Genomic DNA, 17,288 nt, shown 5'->3' with positions numbered 1-17,288 from the left:
AACGAACACCATGCGGTGTTCGGGTTACTTTCACTTCCTTCCCTGAGACGTTAGCGCGCTTTTCTGGCCAATTGAAAGACAGGGAAGGCATTACAACTTCCCCCTGTGTTGTTCCAGCCCTATACCACCCCCCTGCTGTGAGTGGCTGGCGAGATCAGGTGTCCGCCGAATATAAAAGTCGGCCCCTCCCGCGGCTCGCCTCAGATGCCGTGTGAGTTAGATGAGGGACAGTGCTGTTTGTACCGGAGCTGCTGTAGGGAAAGAATTGGTAGTTAGTGTAGGCTTCAAGACCCCCAAAGGTCCTTATTAGGGCCACTGATAGCTGTGTGTTGGCTGCTGTTAGCAGTGGCAATTATTTTTTTTCTCAAAATCGCCTCTGCAGAGCATTGCACCCGGCATTAGGGACAGAAGTGCTGCATAGGCAGGGAGAGTGTTAGGAGTGAGTGTAGCCTTCAAGAACCTCAACGGTCCTTTCTAGGGCCATATTTAACCGTGTGCAGTACTGTGCTGGCTGCTGTTAGCTGTGCTGCATTTTTTTCTTCTTCTCAAAATCGCCTCTGCAGAGCATTGCACCCTCCATTGATACTGCAGGGAAAGAATTGTGTAGGCAGGGCCACAACACAGTTATTATTCATTGAATATACGCAGTGCTGCCTTTTGGTGGAAAAAAACTGAAAATAATTGTATTTGTCCTGCCTCTGTCCGTCCTAAGGGCGGTGGACACGTGTCGGCTGCATGTGCAACGTTTAAAAATCAGACGCACCCAGCTACGTTTTACTCCTGGCTTCGCCATTTGCTTTCCTTAATTGGGAAAAAAAATACCTGCTCTGCCAGATTTAATAACTCTGCTACCCTCACGTTCTGTGCCACATTAGCAGGGCCACAGCACAGTTATTAAACTTCTCATGTTCATTGAATATACGCAGTGCTGCCTTTTGGTGGAAAAAAACTGAAAATAATTGTATTTGTCCTGCCTCTGTCCGTCCTAAGGGCGGTGGACACGTGTCGGCTGCATGTGCAACGTTTAAAAATCAGACGCACCCAGCTACGTTTTACTCCTGGCTTCGCCATTTGCTTTCCTTAATTGGGAAAAAAAATACCTGCTCTGCCAGAGTTAATAACTCTGCTACCCTCACGTTCTGTGACACATTAGCAGGGACACAGCACAGTTATTAAACTTAGATTATTCATTCACTAGAGGCAGTGGGGCCTTTCGTTTTCAAAAAAGGGAAAAAATTATATTTGGCTGCAGTCTTGCGCCAATTTATTTCCTGCCTGTGAAATCAAATCACTGGTAATACAGCATGCTGAGGGGTAGGGGTAGGCCTAGAGGACGTGGACGCATCCGAGGACGCGGAGGGCCAAGTCAGGGTGTGGGCACAGGCCGAGCTCCTGATCCAGGTGTGTCGCAGCCGACTGCTGCGCGATTAGGAGAGAGGCACGTTTCTGGCGTCCCCACATTCATCGCCCAATTAATGGGTCCACGCGGGAGACGGTTATTAGAAAATGAGCAGTGTGAGCAGGTCCTGTCCTGGATGGCAGAAAGTGCTTCGAGCAACCTATCGTCAACACGCAGTTCTGCGCCGTCCACTGCTGCAAATCCGAATCCTCTGTCTGCTGCTCCTCCTTCCTCCCAGCCTCCTCACTCCACTACAATGACACCTGCTCAGGAGCGGGAACACTCCCAGGAACTGTTCTCGGGCCCCTGCTTAGATTGGGCAGCAGCGGTTCCTCTCCCACCAGAGGAGTTTATCGTCACTGATGCCCAACCATTCGAAAGTTCCCGGGGTCCGAGGGAAGAGGCTGGGGACTTCCGCCAACTGTCTCAACAACTTTCTGTGGGTGAGGAGGACGATGACGATCAGACACAGTTGTCTTGCAGTGAGGTAGTAGTAAGGGCAGTAAGTCCGAGGGAGCAGCGCACAGAGGATTCGGAGGAAGAGCAGCAGGACGATGAGGTGACTGACCCCACCTGGTGTGCAACGCTTACTCAGGAGGACAGGTCTTCAGAGGGGGAGTCAAGGGCATCAGCAGGGCAGGTTGCAAGAGGCAGTGCGGTGGCCAGGGGTAGAGGCAGGGCCAGACCGAATAATCCACCAACTGTTTCCCAAAGCGCCCCCTCGCGCCATGCCACCCTGCAGAGGCCGAGGTGCTCTAACGTCTGGCAGTTTTTCACAGAGACGCCTGACGACCGACGAACAGTGGTGTGCAACCTTTGTCGCGCAAAGCTCAGCCGGGGAGCCAACACCAACAGCCTCACCACCACCACCATGCGCAGACATATGATGGCCAAGCACCCCACAAGGTGGGACGAAGGCCGTTCAGCGCCTCCGGTTTGCACCCCTGCCTCTCCCCCTGTGCCAACCTGCCACTGAGATGCAACCCCCCTCTCAGGACACAGGCACTACCGCCTCATGGCCTGCACCCACACCCTCATCTCCGCTGTCCTCGGCCCCATCCAGCAGTGTAGTTCAGCGCACCGTCCAGCCGTCGCTTGCGCAACTGTTGGAGCGCAAGCGCAAGTACGCCGCCACGCACCCGCACGCTCAAACGTTAACCGTCCGCATAGCAAAATTCATCAGCCTTGAGATGCTGCCGTATAGGGTTGTGGAAACGGAGTCCTTCAAAAGTATCATGGAGGCGGCGGCCCCGCGCTACTCAGTTCCCAGTCGCCACTACTTTTCCCGATGTGCCGTCCCAGCCCTGCACGACCACGTCTCCCGCAACATTGTACGCGCCCTCACCAACGCGGTTACTGCCACGGTCCACTTAACAACGGACACGTGGACAAGCACAGGCGGGCAGGGCCACTACATCTCCCTGACGGCACATTGGGTGAATTTAGTGGAGGCTGGGACAGAGTCAGAGCCTGGGACCGCTCACGTCCTACCCACCCCCAGAATTGCGGGCCCCAGCTCGGTGGTGGTATCTGCGGAGGTGTATGCTTCCTCCACTAAAGCACCCTCCTCCTCCTCCTCCTCCTCTGTCTCGCAATCAAGATGTGTTAGCAGCAGCATGTCGCCAGCAGTCGGTGTCGCGCGGTGTGGCAGCACAGCGGTGGGCAAGCGTCAGCAGGCCGTGCTGAAACTACTCAGCTTAGGCGATAAGAGGCACACGGCCCACGAACTGCTGCAGGGTCTGACACAGCAGACCGACCGCTGGCTTGCGCCGCTGAGCCTCCAACCGGGCATGGTCGTGTGTGACAACGGCCGTAACCTGGTGGCGGCTCTGCAGCTCGGCAGCCTCACGCACGTGCCATGCCTGGCCCACGTCTTTAATTTGGTGGTTCAGCGCTTTCTGAAAAGCTACCCACACTTGTCAGACCTGCTCGTAAAGGCGCGCCGGCTCTGCGCACATTTCCGCAAGTCCCACACGGACGCTGCCACCCTGCGCACCCTGCAACATCACTTTAAGCTGCCAGTGCACCGACTGCTGTGCGACGTGCCCACACGGTGGAACTCTACGCTCCACATGTTGGCCAGGCTCTATGAACAATGTAGAGCTATAGTCGAATACCAACTCCAACATGGGCGGCGCAGTGGGAGTCAGCCTCCTCAATTCCTTTCAGAAGAGTGGGCCTGGTTGGCAGACATCTGCCATGTCCTTGGTAATTTTGAGGAGTCTACCCAGGTGGTGAGCGGCGATGCTACAATCATTAGCGTCACCATTCCTCTGCTATGCATCTTGAGAAATTCCCTGCAAACCATAAAGGCAGCTGCTTTGCGCTCGGAAACGGGGGCGGGGGAAGACAGTATGCCGCTGGATAGTCAGGGCACCCTCCTGTTTATTTCTCAGCGCGTACAGGAGGAGGAGGAGGAGGAGCATGAGGAGGATGAGGAGGAGGGGGAAGAGACAGCTTGGCCCGCTGCTGACGGTACACCGGCTGATTGCCTGTCATCCTTTCAGCGTGTATGGCCTGAGGAGGAGGAGGAGGAGGAGGATCCTGAAAGTGATCTTCCTAGTGAAGACAGCCATGTGTTGCGTACTGGTACCCTGGCACACATGGCTGACTTCATGTTAGGATGCCTTTCTCGTGACCCTCGCGTTGCACGCATTCTGGCCACAACGGATTACTGGGTGTACACACTGCTCGACCCACGCTATAAGGAGAACCTGCCCACTCTCATTCCCGAAGAGGAAAGGGGTTCGAGAGTGTTGCTATACCACAGGACCCTTGCGGACAAGCTGATGGTAAAATTCCCAGCCGACAGCGCTAGTGGCAGAAGGCGCAGTACCGAGGGCAAGGTAGCAGGGGAGGTGCGGAGATCGAGCAGCATGTACATCCCAGGCAGTGCAACAGTCTTTAAGGGCCTGGCCAGCTTTATGGCTCCCCACCAAGACTGTGTCACCGCTCCCCAGTCACGGCTGAGTCGGCGGGAGCACTGTAAAAGGATGGTGAGGGAGTATGTAGCCGATTGCACGACCATCCTCGGTGACGCCTCTGCCCCCTACAACTACTGGGTGTCGAAGCTGGACACGTGGCCTGAACTAGCGCTGTATGCCCTGGAGGTGCTTGCTTGTCCTGCGACTAGCGTCTTGTCGGAGAGGGTGTTTAGTGCGGCTGGAGGAATCATCACAGATAAGCATAGCCGCTTGTCAACCGACAGTGCCGACAGGCTTACACTCATCAAGATGAACAAAGGCTGGATTTCCCCAGACTTCTCTTCTCCACCAGCGGACAGCAGTGATACGTAAGCAATACGTAGGCTGCACCCGCGGATGGAAGCTACGTTCTCTCTCACCATCCAAAACGGGGACATTTCTGCTTCATCAATCTGTGTCTAATATTCCTCCTCCTCCTCCTGCTCCTCCTCCTGAAACCTCACGTAATCACGCTGAACGGGCAATTTTTCTTAGGGCCACAAGGCTCACTCAAATAATTTTTCTGAACAATTTTTATAAGTTTCAATGCGCTTAAAAGCGTTGGAACTTTAACTTGAACCAATTTTTCGTTACACTGGGCTGCCTCCAGGCCTAGTTACCACTTAAGCCACATTAACCAAAGCGATTAATGGGTTTCACCTGCCCTCTTGGCTGGCCATGGCCAATTTTTGGGATGTACATTAGTACTGTTGATACAGCAATTTTTGTGGGCCCTCGCCTACAGTGTAATCAAATTAATTTTTAGCCCACCTGCATTCCAGCTGACGTTACCTCAGCTGTGTTGGGCAATGCAATAGGATATTTCTATGTACCGCCGGTGGCTTCCTGGCACCCACCCAGGCAGTGGGTCCACAGGGAATTATAAATGCATCTGTTTCCACTTGTAAAGAACCCCAGTCTGACTGGGGCATGCAGTGTGGGCCGAAGCCCACCTGTATTACGCACGACATTACTACCTCAGCTGTGTTGGGCAATGCAATGGGATATTTCTATGTACCGCCGGTGGCTTCCTGGCACCCACCCAGGCAGTGGGTCCACAGGGAGTTTAACCTACATGTGTCCACTTCTAAAGAACCCCAGTCAGACTGGGGCATGCAGTGTGGGCCGAAGCCCACCTGTATTACGCACGACATTACTACCTCAGCTGTATTGGGCAATGCAATGGGATATTTTTGTGTACCGCCGGTGGGTTCCAGGGAGCCACCCATGCTGTAGGTGCACACGGAGTGTAACCTACATGTGTCCACTTGTTAAGAACCCCAGTCTGACTGGGGCATGCAGTGTGGGCCGAAGCCCACCTGTATTACGCACGACATTACTACCTCAGCTGTGTTGGGCAATGCAATGGGATATTTCTATGTACCGCCGGTGGCTTCCTGGCACCCACCCGGGCAGTGGGTCCACAGGGAATTATAAATGCATCTGTTTCCACTTGTAAAGAACCCCAGTCTGACTGGGGCATGCAGTGTGGGCCGAAGCCCACCTGTATTACGCACGACATTACTACCTCAGCTGTGTTGGGCAATGCAATGGGATATTTTTGTGTACTGCCGGTGGGTTCCAGGGAGCCACCCATTCTGTCGGTCGACAGGGACTTCACAATAGGGAGTTGTACCTGCCTGTGTCTATGAATTAAAAAGCCCGGTCTAACTGGGGCATGCAGACACCTTGACAGAATGGTGTGTGGCACATAGGTTCCCCATTGCTATGCCCCCGTGTGCAGCTTCTGATGGCGGTGGCACAGGATTCTATTTCTCATTGCTTCTGTACAGCATTGTGGGCTATCGCCCCGCCCCTTTTAAAGAGGGTCGCTGCCTAGCCATGCCAACCCTGTGCAGTGTGTGCCTGCGGTCCCTCGTCATGGCAGACGCACTTCTAAATAGACATGAGGGTGGTGTGGCATGAGGGCAGCTGAAGGCTGCGCAGGGACACTTTGGTGTGCGCTGTGGGGGGGAGGGGGGGGGGCGGTTGGGCAGCATGTAACCCAGTAGAAGTGGCAGTGGAGTGTCATGCAGGCGGTGATTGTGCTTTGTTGGAGGTAGTGTGGTGCTTAGCAAAGGTATGCCATGCTAATGATGGCTTTTCAGAAGTAAAAGTTGTTGGGAGGGGGGAGGGGGGCCCACTCTTGCCGGTATTCTGGCTTAATAGTGGGACCTGTGAACTTGAGATGCAGCCCAACATGTAGCCCCTCGCCTGCCCTATCCGTTGCTGTGTCGTTCCCATCACTTTCTTGAATTGCCCAGATTTTCACACATGAAAACCTTAGCGAGCATCGGCGAAATACAAAAATGTTCTGGTCGCCCATTGACTTCAATGGGGTTCGTTATTTGAAACGAACCCTCGAACATCGCGGGAAGTTCGTTTCGAATAACGAACACCCGAACATTTTGGTGTTCACTCATCTCTAGTAAAGGACCATTTAGACACAACGATTATCGCTCAAAATTCGCTCAAAAGCCGTCTTTTGAGCGATAATCGTTGTGTGTAACTGCCCTGACATCGTGCAGTTTTCGCTAAGCCGTCGCTCATTGTTGTCTTTCAGCATGCTGAAAGACGACAATGAGCCTTATCAGGGATTCACAGCAGGATACAGCTGATACTATTGTTTCAGCTGTACCCCACTCCCTGATGACAGGCTGGGTGGAAGAACAGAGCAGTCCAGCTCGGTTCTCCATACCTGGCACGGAGCACTCGGCTGTATAACGGCTGTGCGCTCCATGCAGAAAACATCTGGATGCAGAATACAAGTAGGGACACCGTGCTTGTCTTCTGCATCCTCAGCTCCAAGCGCCCGGCTGTATAGCAGCCCGGCACTCGAAGCAGAGAACAGCTGTATGCAGAAGACAAGCGGGGACACCCCACTTGTCTTCTGCATCCTCTGTTCCGAGCGCTCAACTGTATACCAGCCAAGTGTTGGAGTGGGGAAACAGCTGTATGCAGAAGACAAGTGGGGACACCTATGTTCAATACAGGCTTCTCTCTGGTATCTCCCTTTACATGGCTACTGGAATTGAAAGTACTGGTAGCATGGATTAATCTATGCTGTCTAAAATGAAAATCAATAAGCATGGCAATAGCAGATAAGCACAGAATTGAGGGGATATGTTTCATCCTATGTCACCAAGTAGCTCAGCAGAATCTACAACTAACCAGATTTTATGTATCCAGAAAATTGTATCCACCTGTTGTAACGTTGGATGTTTTCCTTACAGCTTACACACAAAGTATCTACTAGAAAGAGTAACAAGAAAGGACTTCTACCAATCCATTGTGCAGCCATCCAGGGACGGAAAGATGTGCTTCAGGCATTGATAGAATCTGAACCCAAAATGAGAGAGTTTATTAATGAACATATGTCGAAAAGAGACACCCCTAGTCTTCCATACCTGGCCCTGGCTAATGGTCACCTGGAAAATGCCAAATGGTGAGAAATGGCAGTAAAGTTATAACAGAAACACGATTTATATATTGCATTATGGGTTTATATTATCATGGTTTTGAAAGTATTACCATTCCATAAGATAATGCATGTCAAGTAAATGCTGATACCGATCAGGTTCAATCTCATTTGTAGCACTTAATAAGATGCTCAAATACAGAAGTACATTATGAAGTGTGAATTGAGCCTCAATTCCCAAATAATGAAATGTGAATATACACTACATTTGGATCAGGCGTAGACTGCCAGCATAGTATGTCTAGTAGAGTGGCATAGTACCCCAAAGCACATACAAATCCAAATATGCAAGTATTTATTCGTCTCATTGTGATCACAAATATAATGGTAATAAGGAAACGACTCCATTATAAGATCCACCATTTGCAGTAGGTTATGGACATAGCTCACCTCTTTTCTCTGCTTGCATAGTAACTTCTTCACATGTCATAGAGCATGCACAGAATACTGTCCCATAGTAGGTAATTTCCAGACAACACTTCCGTGTGGTCTATGTGACCCTTGTAGAGCAGCAACACAGACAAGATGACTGTTTCCATCACCTAAAATATTAAAGACTACAGTTATCCCTGAAGTTACAATGGCCTAAGGATATAATATTTTTAACATATAATGGTCTTTCCTGGACTATTGTAACTTGAAACCAGACTAAACATACAATATCACAGTCCAGTTCTGCGGTGTGCTTACTTTCCTGGAACATCTAACCAATCAGCATGGGCATTTCACGAGAAGAACCCCTTGATTACTAAAGTGCATCACTGATTGACTAGTAATTAGAGATGAGTGAGCGTACTCGCTAAGGCAAATTACTCGAGCGAGTATTGCCATTTTCGAGTACATGCCCGCTCATCTCAAAAGATTCAGGGGGCGGGGGAGCGCGTGGAGGAACGGGGGGAGATCTCTCTCTCCCCCCCGCTACCCCATGCTCACTCCCGCAACTCACCACTCATGCCTGGCGGCCCCCGAATCTTTTGAGACGCGTGTGCGGTGAGTTGCGGGAGTGAGCATGGGGTAGCGGTGGGGAGAGAGAGATCTCCCCCCCCCATTCCTCCCCGCTCTCCCCCACTGCCCCCCGGTGGCCCCTGAATCTTTTGAGACAAGCGGGCATGTACTCGAAATGGCAATACTTGCTTGAGTAATTTGCCTTAGCGAGTACGCTCGCTTATCTCTACTATTAATGCCTCTCCACAGTACTTGTCCTGCACTGCTCTTTATCTGTCCCTGGTAGAACTTCTTCTTTGAACATCAGATAAAGGAAGCTCCATGTTATATCTCTGATATACTCTGTTTACGGTACCTGACCCTAAAGAAGCTCCTCACCCTGCATAGAAAATGATTTACATCTTCCAATAGCTATTTCTGACTTTCATATGTAAGGAATTGCTTTATATGTATTATTTATTTTGTTAATTTTCTTTAATCTTCATTTTGTATTACTTTTCGTTGACATTTTGAGGTTTGGAACCAATTACCAATTTTCATGGTTTTTCAACCTCTAATATTTTCAACATACAGTGGCCGTCCCAGAAACAACTAATATTGTATGCTGCTGAGGGATCACTGTACAATCAGGAGAAAAAAAAGAATGTTTCAGCATGTGGTTCTAATTAGTAAAATATATGAAGGTGATACATTCCCTTTAATCTTTGGACTTTAATTCAAAAGTGCTTTTCAAACTGAAAAAAATACAGTGTAGAAGCTGAAGTTTTAATGTGTTGCACAAGTATATAATCCAAACCATCACATTTTGAAGAATAATCAGATACTGTGTATGAAAACAGATGGTTAATTAAAATAAATGCAATTATCTTGTCAAAACAGAACCATTGGTTCCAGTCCTGACTACCAGATCTAATTTTGAGCGCGTAACAATAAACACATTAGAGTGAAAACTATTACATAATCTCCATATAGGCTTGTCATAAAGGCAATAAGTCATTTCAGTGCATATTTCCAAAAGATGTTGTATTATGGAGGGATTGCCAAACTAAACAGGGTGGGATGAATTATGGTGAATAGTCAAATATTTAGAACTGCTAAAAATGTTGTTTTTTGATGTATTGGCTACTGTAGGAAGTAAAGCTTAGAACCCACAAAAATGTAAATCAGTATACAGAATTATAAATCTGGACCTGTGAGGTAATGCTATTTAATAGACTATAATAAAAACATGATTTTCGGGTTCTCTTCCAAGGTGAACTTGTGTTGAAAAGTGTGTTTAATGGAAATGCAATGTAATATTAGGATTGTTGCTTCTGTATGAACCTGAATCATCGAACCAATATGAACCTGAATCGTTGAACTACTAAAAATCTGAACCATTGTACCTGAATTGAGTACTTTCTGATTCCAAAACCTGGAATTATTACAAAATCCATGTACTGATCTAGCAGGCTATACCACTGTGATTAGAACTCTAACATCCCTGTATCTTGTATACATTGACCTATCAGGCGGCATAAGAGGAGATATTGATTCCAATCGTCCTCCTTCGCCAATATATGACCACAACATCTACCTCATTAAACACCTGAAGTAGGTGCCTGCCTCATCATCTAGCATCTTGAGGCTTTCAAAGGGAATGTGCTCTCCCTAATGTAGGGGTGTTACCTTCTTGTACATCCACCTAAGTGTCCCCCTACTACTCTGATTGGGTCACTTCGTGGACTTTTCCTCCAGTTACTCACTAACTGGCCATTATTGGATTCTAATAAAAAGTGGGATACTAGTCTAAATAGATATTTGTAAACCTATTGGTGTGACTAACACCCCACAATTTTTAAGTATCTGGCATCTGATAGTCTGGAAATTCTAATTGCATTTCATCAATTTTCAATACTGACAGTTTGTAATCTCACAATTACAGAAGCAAAAAATTGATTATAGATAATTTGTGAGATTTCTGATTGATAAACATTGTGATAGTAGCATATTATGTATTAGAACTACGGGCAACAAGAATCTGGCACAGGAATGCAAGTTGCCCACATGGGTGTTTTATTCTGAAACGCTGCAGCATGAATGAATGCACTTTAAAATCTGACTCAGAACTGAGTCGGCGTGCCCGATGGGGTGACCCACACCAGCCTTACCATGCCTGCTGCATAAAGACTGAACACTCTCTCTCTATACCCAAAAGAGAGAGAGCTGCCAGTCTTCGTACCCATGGCTCGAAGCTAAGTTCAGAATCAAACTTCAAAGTTTATTTATTCTGAGACACCCCAGCATTTCAGAATAAAACACCTATTCAGGCAGCAAGCATCACTGTGCGAGTTCTTGCTGCCCATAGATCAGGCAACATGAAACTGATGACAGAATCCCTTTAAGGTTGGGCTGTTCTCCTGGTTGTTCTATACCTTTACAGAAGCTCTATATGGTTTTCAATTATCCTAAAATTGTTCATAATGCACAGTAGGATAAACAATCACCTTTTAACCCCTTAGTGACGAGGCCTGTTTGCGCCTTAGTGACGGAGCCAAATTTTGGAAATCTGACATGCATCGTTCAGCATAGCATAACTCCGTAAAGGTTTTGCATATCCAAATGATTCTGACATTGTTTTTTGCCACATGTTGTACTTCATTTTGGTTGTAAAAAGAGACCGATATAATTTGTGTATATTTATTAAAAGTACCAATATTGCGAAATTTTTAAAAAAAAATTGTCATTTTTTTCACATTTGTAACTGTAATATCTCAAATATGTCCAAACATACTGTACAAATTTTTGATAAGATATATATTTCCATCTGTTTGCTTTATTGTGAATGCACATTTGAAAACTTTTGTGTTTTTTTAACCATTTAGATGACGTACAAATTTAACATTACTTTATTTTCCTGCACCAAGCCAAGTTTGCAAAGGCTTTTGTACAGCACACATAGGAATGAAGACTTGCACCCCAAAATGAATACCCTCGTTGGTCCCATGTTCAAAACCATACCCCTTGTGGCCATAATCTACTTACAGGACACATGGCAAGGCCTATAATGGAAGAAGCACCCATTGGATTTCAGGGTACAACGGAATAAATTCCAGGCCCCATTGCCCACTTATAGAGCCATTGAGCTGCCAAAACGATAAAGAACCCCCACAGATGACCCCATTTTAAAATCTAGACCCCTTAATGAATTCATTTAGGGGTGTATTGCGTATTTTGACCCCTCAGTATTTGAATGAATCTAAGCAAAGCAGAAGGAAAAAATTACGATTTTCATTTTTTTGGCAATTTTGTCAATTTAAAAAGTTTTTTTTTGTACAGTGTACATAGGAATGAAGATGTTCACCCCAAAATGGATACCCCCGTTTGTCCCGTGTTCAAAAACACCCCTTGTGGCCCTAATTTACTTACAGGACCCATGGCAAGGCCTATAAAGGAGGGAACACCCGCTGGATTGCAGGGCACGACTGAATACATTCCAGGCCCCATTGCCCACTTCTACAGAATAAAAATTGACACCTTAAAAAATTCCCCCCCTCCCCACTCCGCGCCCTTTTCGGCATTCCCCAAATCTTAGATAAAAGTAATAATGTGAACTGTGTAGAATTTCCAAAGTCAGGGGTAATTACAGAGGCTGGTTGGGATGGGTACATGGGGCAATAAAACCGTGTATCCCCCCTCCTCTCATGCTTTTTGGGGGGTATTTCGTGACCTCAGTGGCGGGTATGGGGTGTAAAAAGTGGCGCTCTGTGAGTCTCCGTAATCTTGCTGAGATGCGGCGGTCTCACACAGAAGACGCTCAACAAGGTGCTCCTGGAACTGCAGGAAGGTGAGCGTTCCCGGGGCTTCTTGTAAATTGCGTATTACAGGTAACTGTCTGAATACCGCCGGGCTCACGCAGCCGTAGGCGTCATCTGCTTGTGAAGGCCCGCAGCAGATCCCAGCTGTGAGCCCGGCTGTGACCCCGCGCACGGCCGCGTATTGTACTGTGCATAACTGCCTACTCACGCAGGCGGTCATGCGCAGTACACCTTTTTTTTGTTTGTATTTCCCGCACTGTCGCTTAGCGATGACACAGGTACCCGCAGCCCGTATACAAGGTAGTTGCGTATGGGCTGCGGGTATATCCACGACCATGGAGCACAATGGGCTCTATGTTGCGGATATCCGCGGTAAAATAGAACCTGCTGTGTTCTTTTTTCTGCGAGTGGATTACGCAATTCCGACCCACTAATGTGAGCGGAATTGTGTTATCCAATGCGATTGATCTGCGTATTACCACGGATCAGACGCATGTGGAATCCGTAATTCCTATCCGGTCATGTGAGACCGGCCAAAGGTAGATCGCTACCTTTTTATCACATGACTGGCGACCGCTCAACAAGGTCACTGCTCCAGATTCTAGGGCGACCGTTGGTCGCTGGGAATAAGGAGATTTTAAATTTCCTGGGCTCCCCGACTCCTGCGCATGTGTCCGGTGTTTTGCCGGCGGTCGCATGTGCAGAATCTGGGAAAGTTCACGGAGGAAGATCGCGTCGGGGTACAAATATGGAGGCCTCCGGTAAAAAGTTTCATCTCATCTCACCGATCGCATCGGTGAGGGGAGATGAAACTTCACCTTTTTTTACTTTTAACACACGACCAGGAACCGCTCACCGCGGCCCCCCTTGAAATCTCCAGGCTCTCGGCTAAGTTTTGTAGCCAGGAGCAGGGAGATTTTAAATTACCCTGGCAATTCACGGCTTTTGCGCTATCATTTTGGCGGCGGGCGCGTGCGCAGAAGCTGGGGTAAGGTCCGCGGATAAATCCGCGGGCCTTAGGTGCGTCATTTCATCCTCCCTCACGGATATGATCCATGGGGGGGACGAAACGTAAGCTTTTTAAACTTTTTTTTACTTTTTTAAACTTTTAAAAAACTTTTTACACTTTTTTAAAAACTTTTTACACTTTTTTTTACTTGCAATGATCACTGTTACCTATTGGATAGCAGTGATCATGTCCCTGGTGACATCCCTCTGCTCCGGGCTACACATGGTAGCCAGGAGCAGAGGGATTTTAAATTTCCCGGGGCTCGAGCCCCTCTGTGCACGCTCCTGATGATTGACATCGGGCGCGCATGCGCAGAAGGGGACCTCGGGTCCCGGGAGACCAGGACATCGCGAAGGACCCGAGGTAAAACAGACACTTTTTAAAAACTTTTTAAACTTTTCCGCGATCGCCGCTATCCAATAGATGGCGGCAATCGTGGGCCCGGGGACCGCTCACCGCGGTCCCTGGTAACATCTCCGGGTTCCCGGCTACCTTCAGGAGCCGGGAGCCAGGAGATTTTAAATTTGCCGGGGGCTCCCGGGCTTCTGCCCATGCGCGTGACGTCATCGTCTGGCGTGCATGCGCAGAAGACCGGCGACGGGTCTGGGAGGACCACATCTTCAGGGGACACCGCGGACAAGCCGGGTGAGTATTTTCAGCTGACCTGATGGATCCGATCCATCAGGGCAGCTGCATCTTTAACTTTTTACACAGTTTTATTTACATAATTGCCATCGGCGCTATCAATTGGATGGCGCCGATCGCAATGCCGGGGGGGACTGCCCGCAGCCCGGGATGACAGCTCCATGCTGTCGGCTATCTGCGGGCACCGACAGCATGGAATTGTCCTGTCCTCAGGCCAGTGGGCATTAATCCAAAGAGGATGCATAAAACTACGTCCTCTAGGATTAAAGCCCACATACTGAGGACGTAGTTTCCCAATGGGGCCGTCACTAAGGGTTTAAAGGGAATACGTAATCAGAAAAATACATATTTAAATAAAGTTTTGTATTATGAATATGGTTTTTAAACATCTTTGTTAGTTTTATTTTATTTTTTTATTGCTATCCAAAATCTTGAAATATTGCAGTTTTTCACAGTAGTGACTAGAGCACACACAATGGGCTAACGCTTACTGTTTACTGAAGCTCACTTGTCAGATTTGCTGTATAGATTTGGAAAGAATGGGAAGAATGATTTCTAATGACAGCTCTGTAATGGGTTATATGCAGACAGCTCTGCATAAATGCTATACAAGAGTGCTAACGACCTTAACAGTGCCGTCAGTGCTTGTGCAGTTGTTTACCCAACTGTTGTCCCATGTAAAAGGGCCATTATACTCTTAGAGGCCTAAATCAGGCAAGATAGTAACACTATACCCTGTACAAACAGATAAGGCTCTGTATCTCTCCTGTCACTCTGTGGTCTATAGTCTCTCTGGACTACAGTCAGTTACTTCCTGGAGACAGTAATAATCTTTAACATTTTCTTGACAAATGACTCACATAAAGCAAGGGTCATAAAAGGTATCGTTTCTCCTTAAGATGAGCACCTAGGAGGTGAGCGAGGAAACTTATAAGGCCATCCATACTCCTCTGGGAAATATGCAAATGGGAAGATGGAACAATACCTCTAAGAGTCTAACATTGACTTGTAGGAGAAATGCCTTCCAATTGGTGACGATACCCTTCTATAGGCCTTTCACTAGCCTAGCCAGAAACCTACTACACACTGATGAGGGGCGATCACCATGAAACAGCTGTCAGTGTATGGCTTCTGGCTTTGGCTTACAATTTCGGTCTTACGGGGGCAGTTATGGTCCAAATTTATAGGTTGTCTACTCACTGGTTGGACCAACAGACTAGTAAAATTAAAATATAACCTTTATTAAGAAATCATTAAAAACCTAGTCTACAGACAAACAAACAAATATAGATGTGGTCCCTTAATATGACGGACTGTACAAGCTCCAATCGTGTGAATATAGTCCCTTGATACAATGGACTTTATGGATTCCAGTCCTGTATCATACAGAATTATTTCTTAATAAAGGTTATATTTTAATTTTACTAGTCTGTCGGTCCAACCAGTGAGTTGGCTTACAATTTCCAATCATTGTTACAGGACTTTTATAAAGAGTCTACCATTGACTTGCAGGAATGCTGCCTTCCAATAGGTGGTGCTGAAGAGGTATTCTTCCACCTTCCCATCTTGTATATAAAACGCAAAATCTGTTTTTATAATTAAAAATCGAAACTCACCGACTTCCCCTATAATTTTTGTTGCCAATAGTAACCAATCACAGCTGTGGTGTGATTGGTTGCTAGAGCTCAGCTTTCATTTGTCATACTGCTGAGCTAAAATGAAAGTTGCCCTGTGATTGGTTGCCATTTCTTATATTGCTGAGGTAAAATGAAAGCTGCACTGTGATTGGTTGCTATGGGCAACACAAATTTTCTCTTGGCAGCTTTCATAACAGTGCGGTGCGGGGCTCATTTTTGTGGCCCACATTGTATATTCCAGGACTGCTATTCATAAAATCACAGTATAACACACGGGTATATCTCCTGGTTTTCACGTAAAGCAAAACACTTTCTTTTGTACTGTGTATACAGGAAATAAAAGAAGTAAATGTGTTTCTCCAACATGGTCGCCCCCAGGAAAATTTTGTAATAATGAATGAATAGCTACAACACTTAAGAAGCAAACAAACATTATTTTGCTACTGTACACTTACATCTAATTAATGAAATACCAGAGAAATCCATTTTAAATACAATTAATTCCGTTTTATTGTATATAGGTTTTACATTCATCAACTTAATATACATTTTCATTATGAAGTAGTAAGTTGTTTATTATGCTGCACATTCCATAAGGTAACACCAGTTGACTATAGAACATTAGTAAGCAATTTTCCCAAAAATACTAATAACTAATTTCTATTTTCAGGTTGATTTCAAATAATTTCAATTTTACTGCTGGTGAAGACGAAGAATTACTATTTGACATTGTTTGCAGTAAAAATAGAGAGTAAGTAATATTTATCAATGATCACTCATCATTGGCTGTAATTTTTGATTGAGCAATTTTCCATGTATGGATGTGAAAGCTGGACTGCGGAAAAAGCTGATAGACAGAGGATTGATGCGTTGGAGCTGTGGTGCTAGCAAAAGCTGCTGTGTATACCCTGGACAGCAGGAGTAACTTACAGGGAAGTCCTGAATCATATAAGACCCCATGTATCACTGGAGGGCAAGATGACCGAACTCAGGCTCATGTATTTTGGCCATGTAATGCGAGCAGAGTCAATAGAAAAATTTATAATGTTTGGATAGATCAGCAGTGGAAGAAGAGCTGGCCACCAAAGGACATGATGGCTGATACTGTCAAAGCTGATACTGGCATGAATATCACAGAACTGAAAGAAGCTGTTAGGTTGTAGTGCAGTGCAACCCCCCACCTGGGGGCTGCGCTGCTGGAAACCCATGCAGAACAAGAGATCCCAGCAACATACTCCAACAGTGCCTCCTCTTTAAAGAGGGGCCTCCACAGACACACGCACCCAACACACAGGGATTTGAGACCTGGGGGACTGTCTGGCTAGAGAAATCCACACCCAGCTAGCTTAGTCAAACCCCTCCTGTGGAGGACTGTGCTGCGCTGGAACCTAACAGTACCACCCCCTTAAAGAGGG

The 17,288-nt window shown here is 47.0% G+C and overlaps 1 protein-coding gene across 1 annotated transcript in view; it reads left to right on the top strand.

The window, feature by feature from the left end:
• LOC136610026 (serine/threonine-protein kinase TNNI3K-like) overlaps nt 1-17,288 on the top strand; it is a 57,008-nt gene that overhangs the window by 36,071 nt on the left and 3,649 nt on the right. Inside the window, exons 4-5 of the mRNA XM_066589296.1 lie at nt 7,596-7,807; nt 16,544-16,624. Coding sequence (XP_066445393.1) covers nt 7,596-7,807; nt 16,544-16,624 — 293 coding nt within the window. The remainder of the gene's footprint in view (nt 1-7,595; nt 7,808-16,543; nt 16,625-17,288) is intronic.

The sequence above is a fragment of the Eleutherodactylus coqui genome, chromosome 2, assembly GCF_035609145.1.
Source record: "Eleutherodactylus coqui strain aEleCoq1 chromosome 2, aEleCoq1.hap1, whole genome shotgun sequence".
NCBI lineage: Eukaryota > Metazoa > Chordata > Amphibia > Anura > Eleutherodactylidae > Eleutherodactylus > Eleutherodactylus coqui.
The sequence above is the reverse complement of the archived record's forward strand: the minus strand, read 5'-3'. Positions and strand labels throughout refer to the sequence as shown.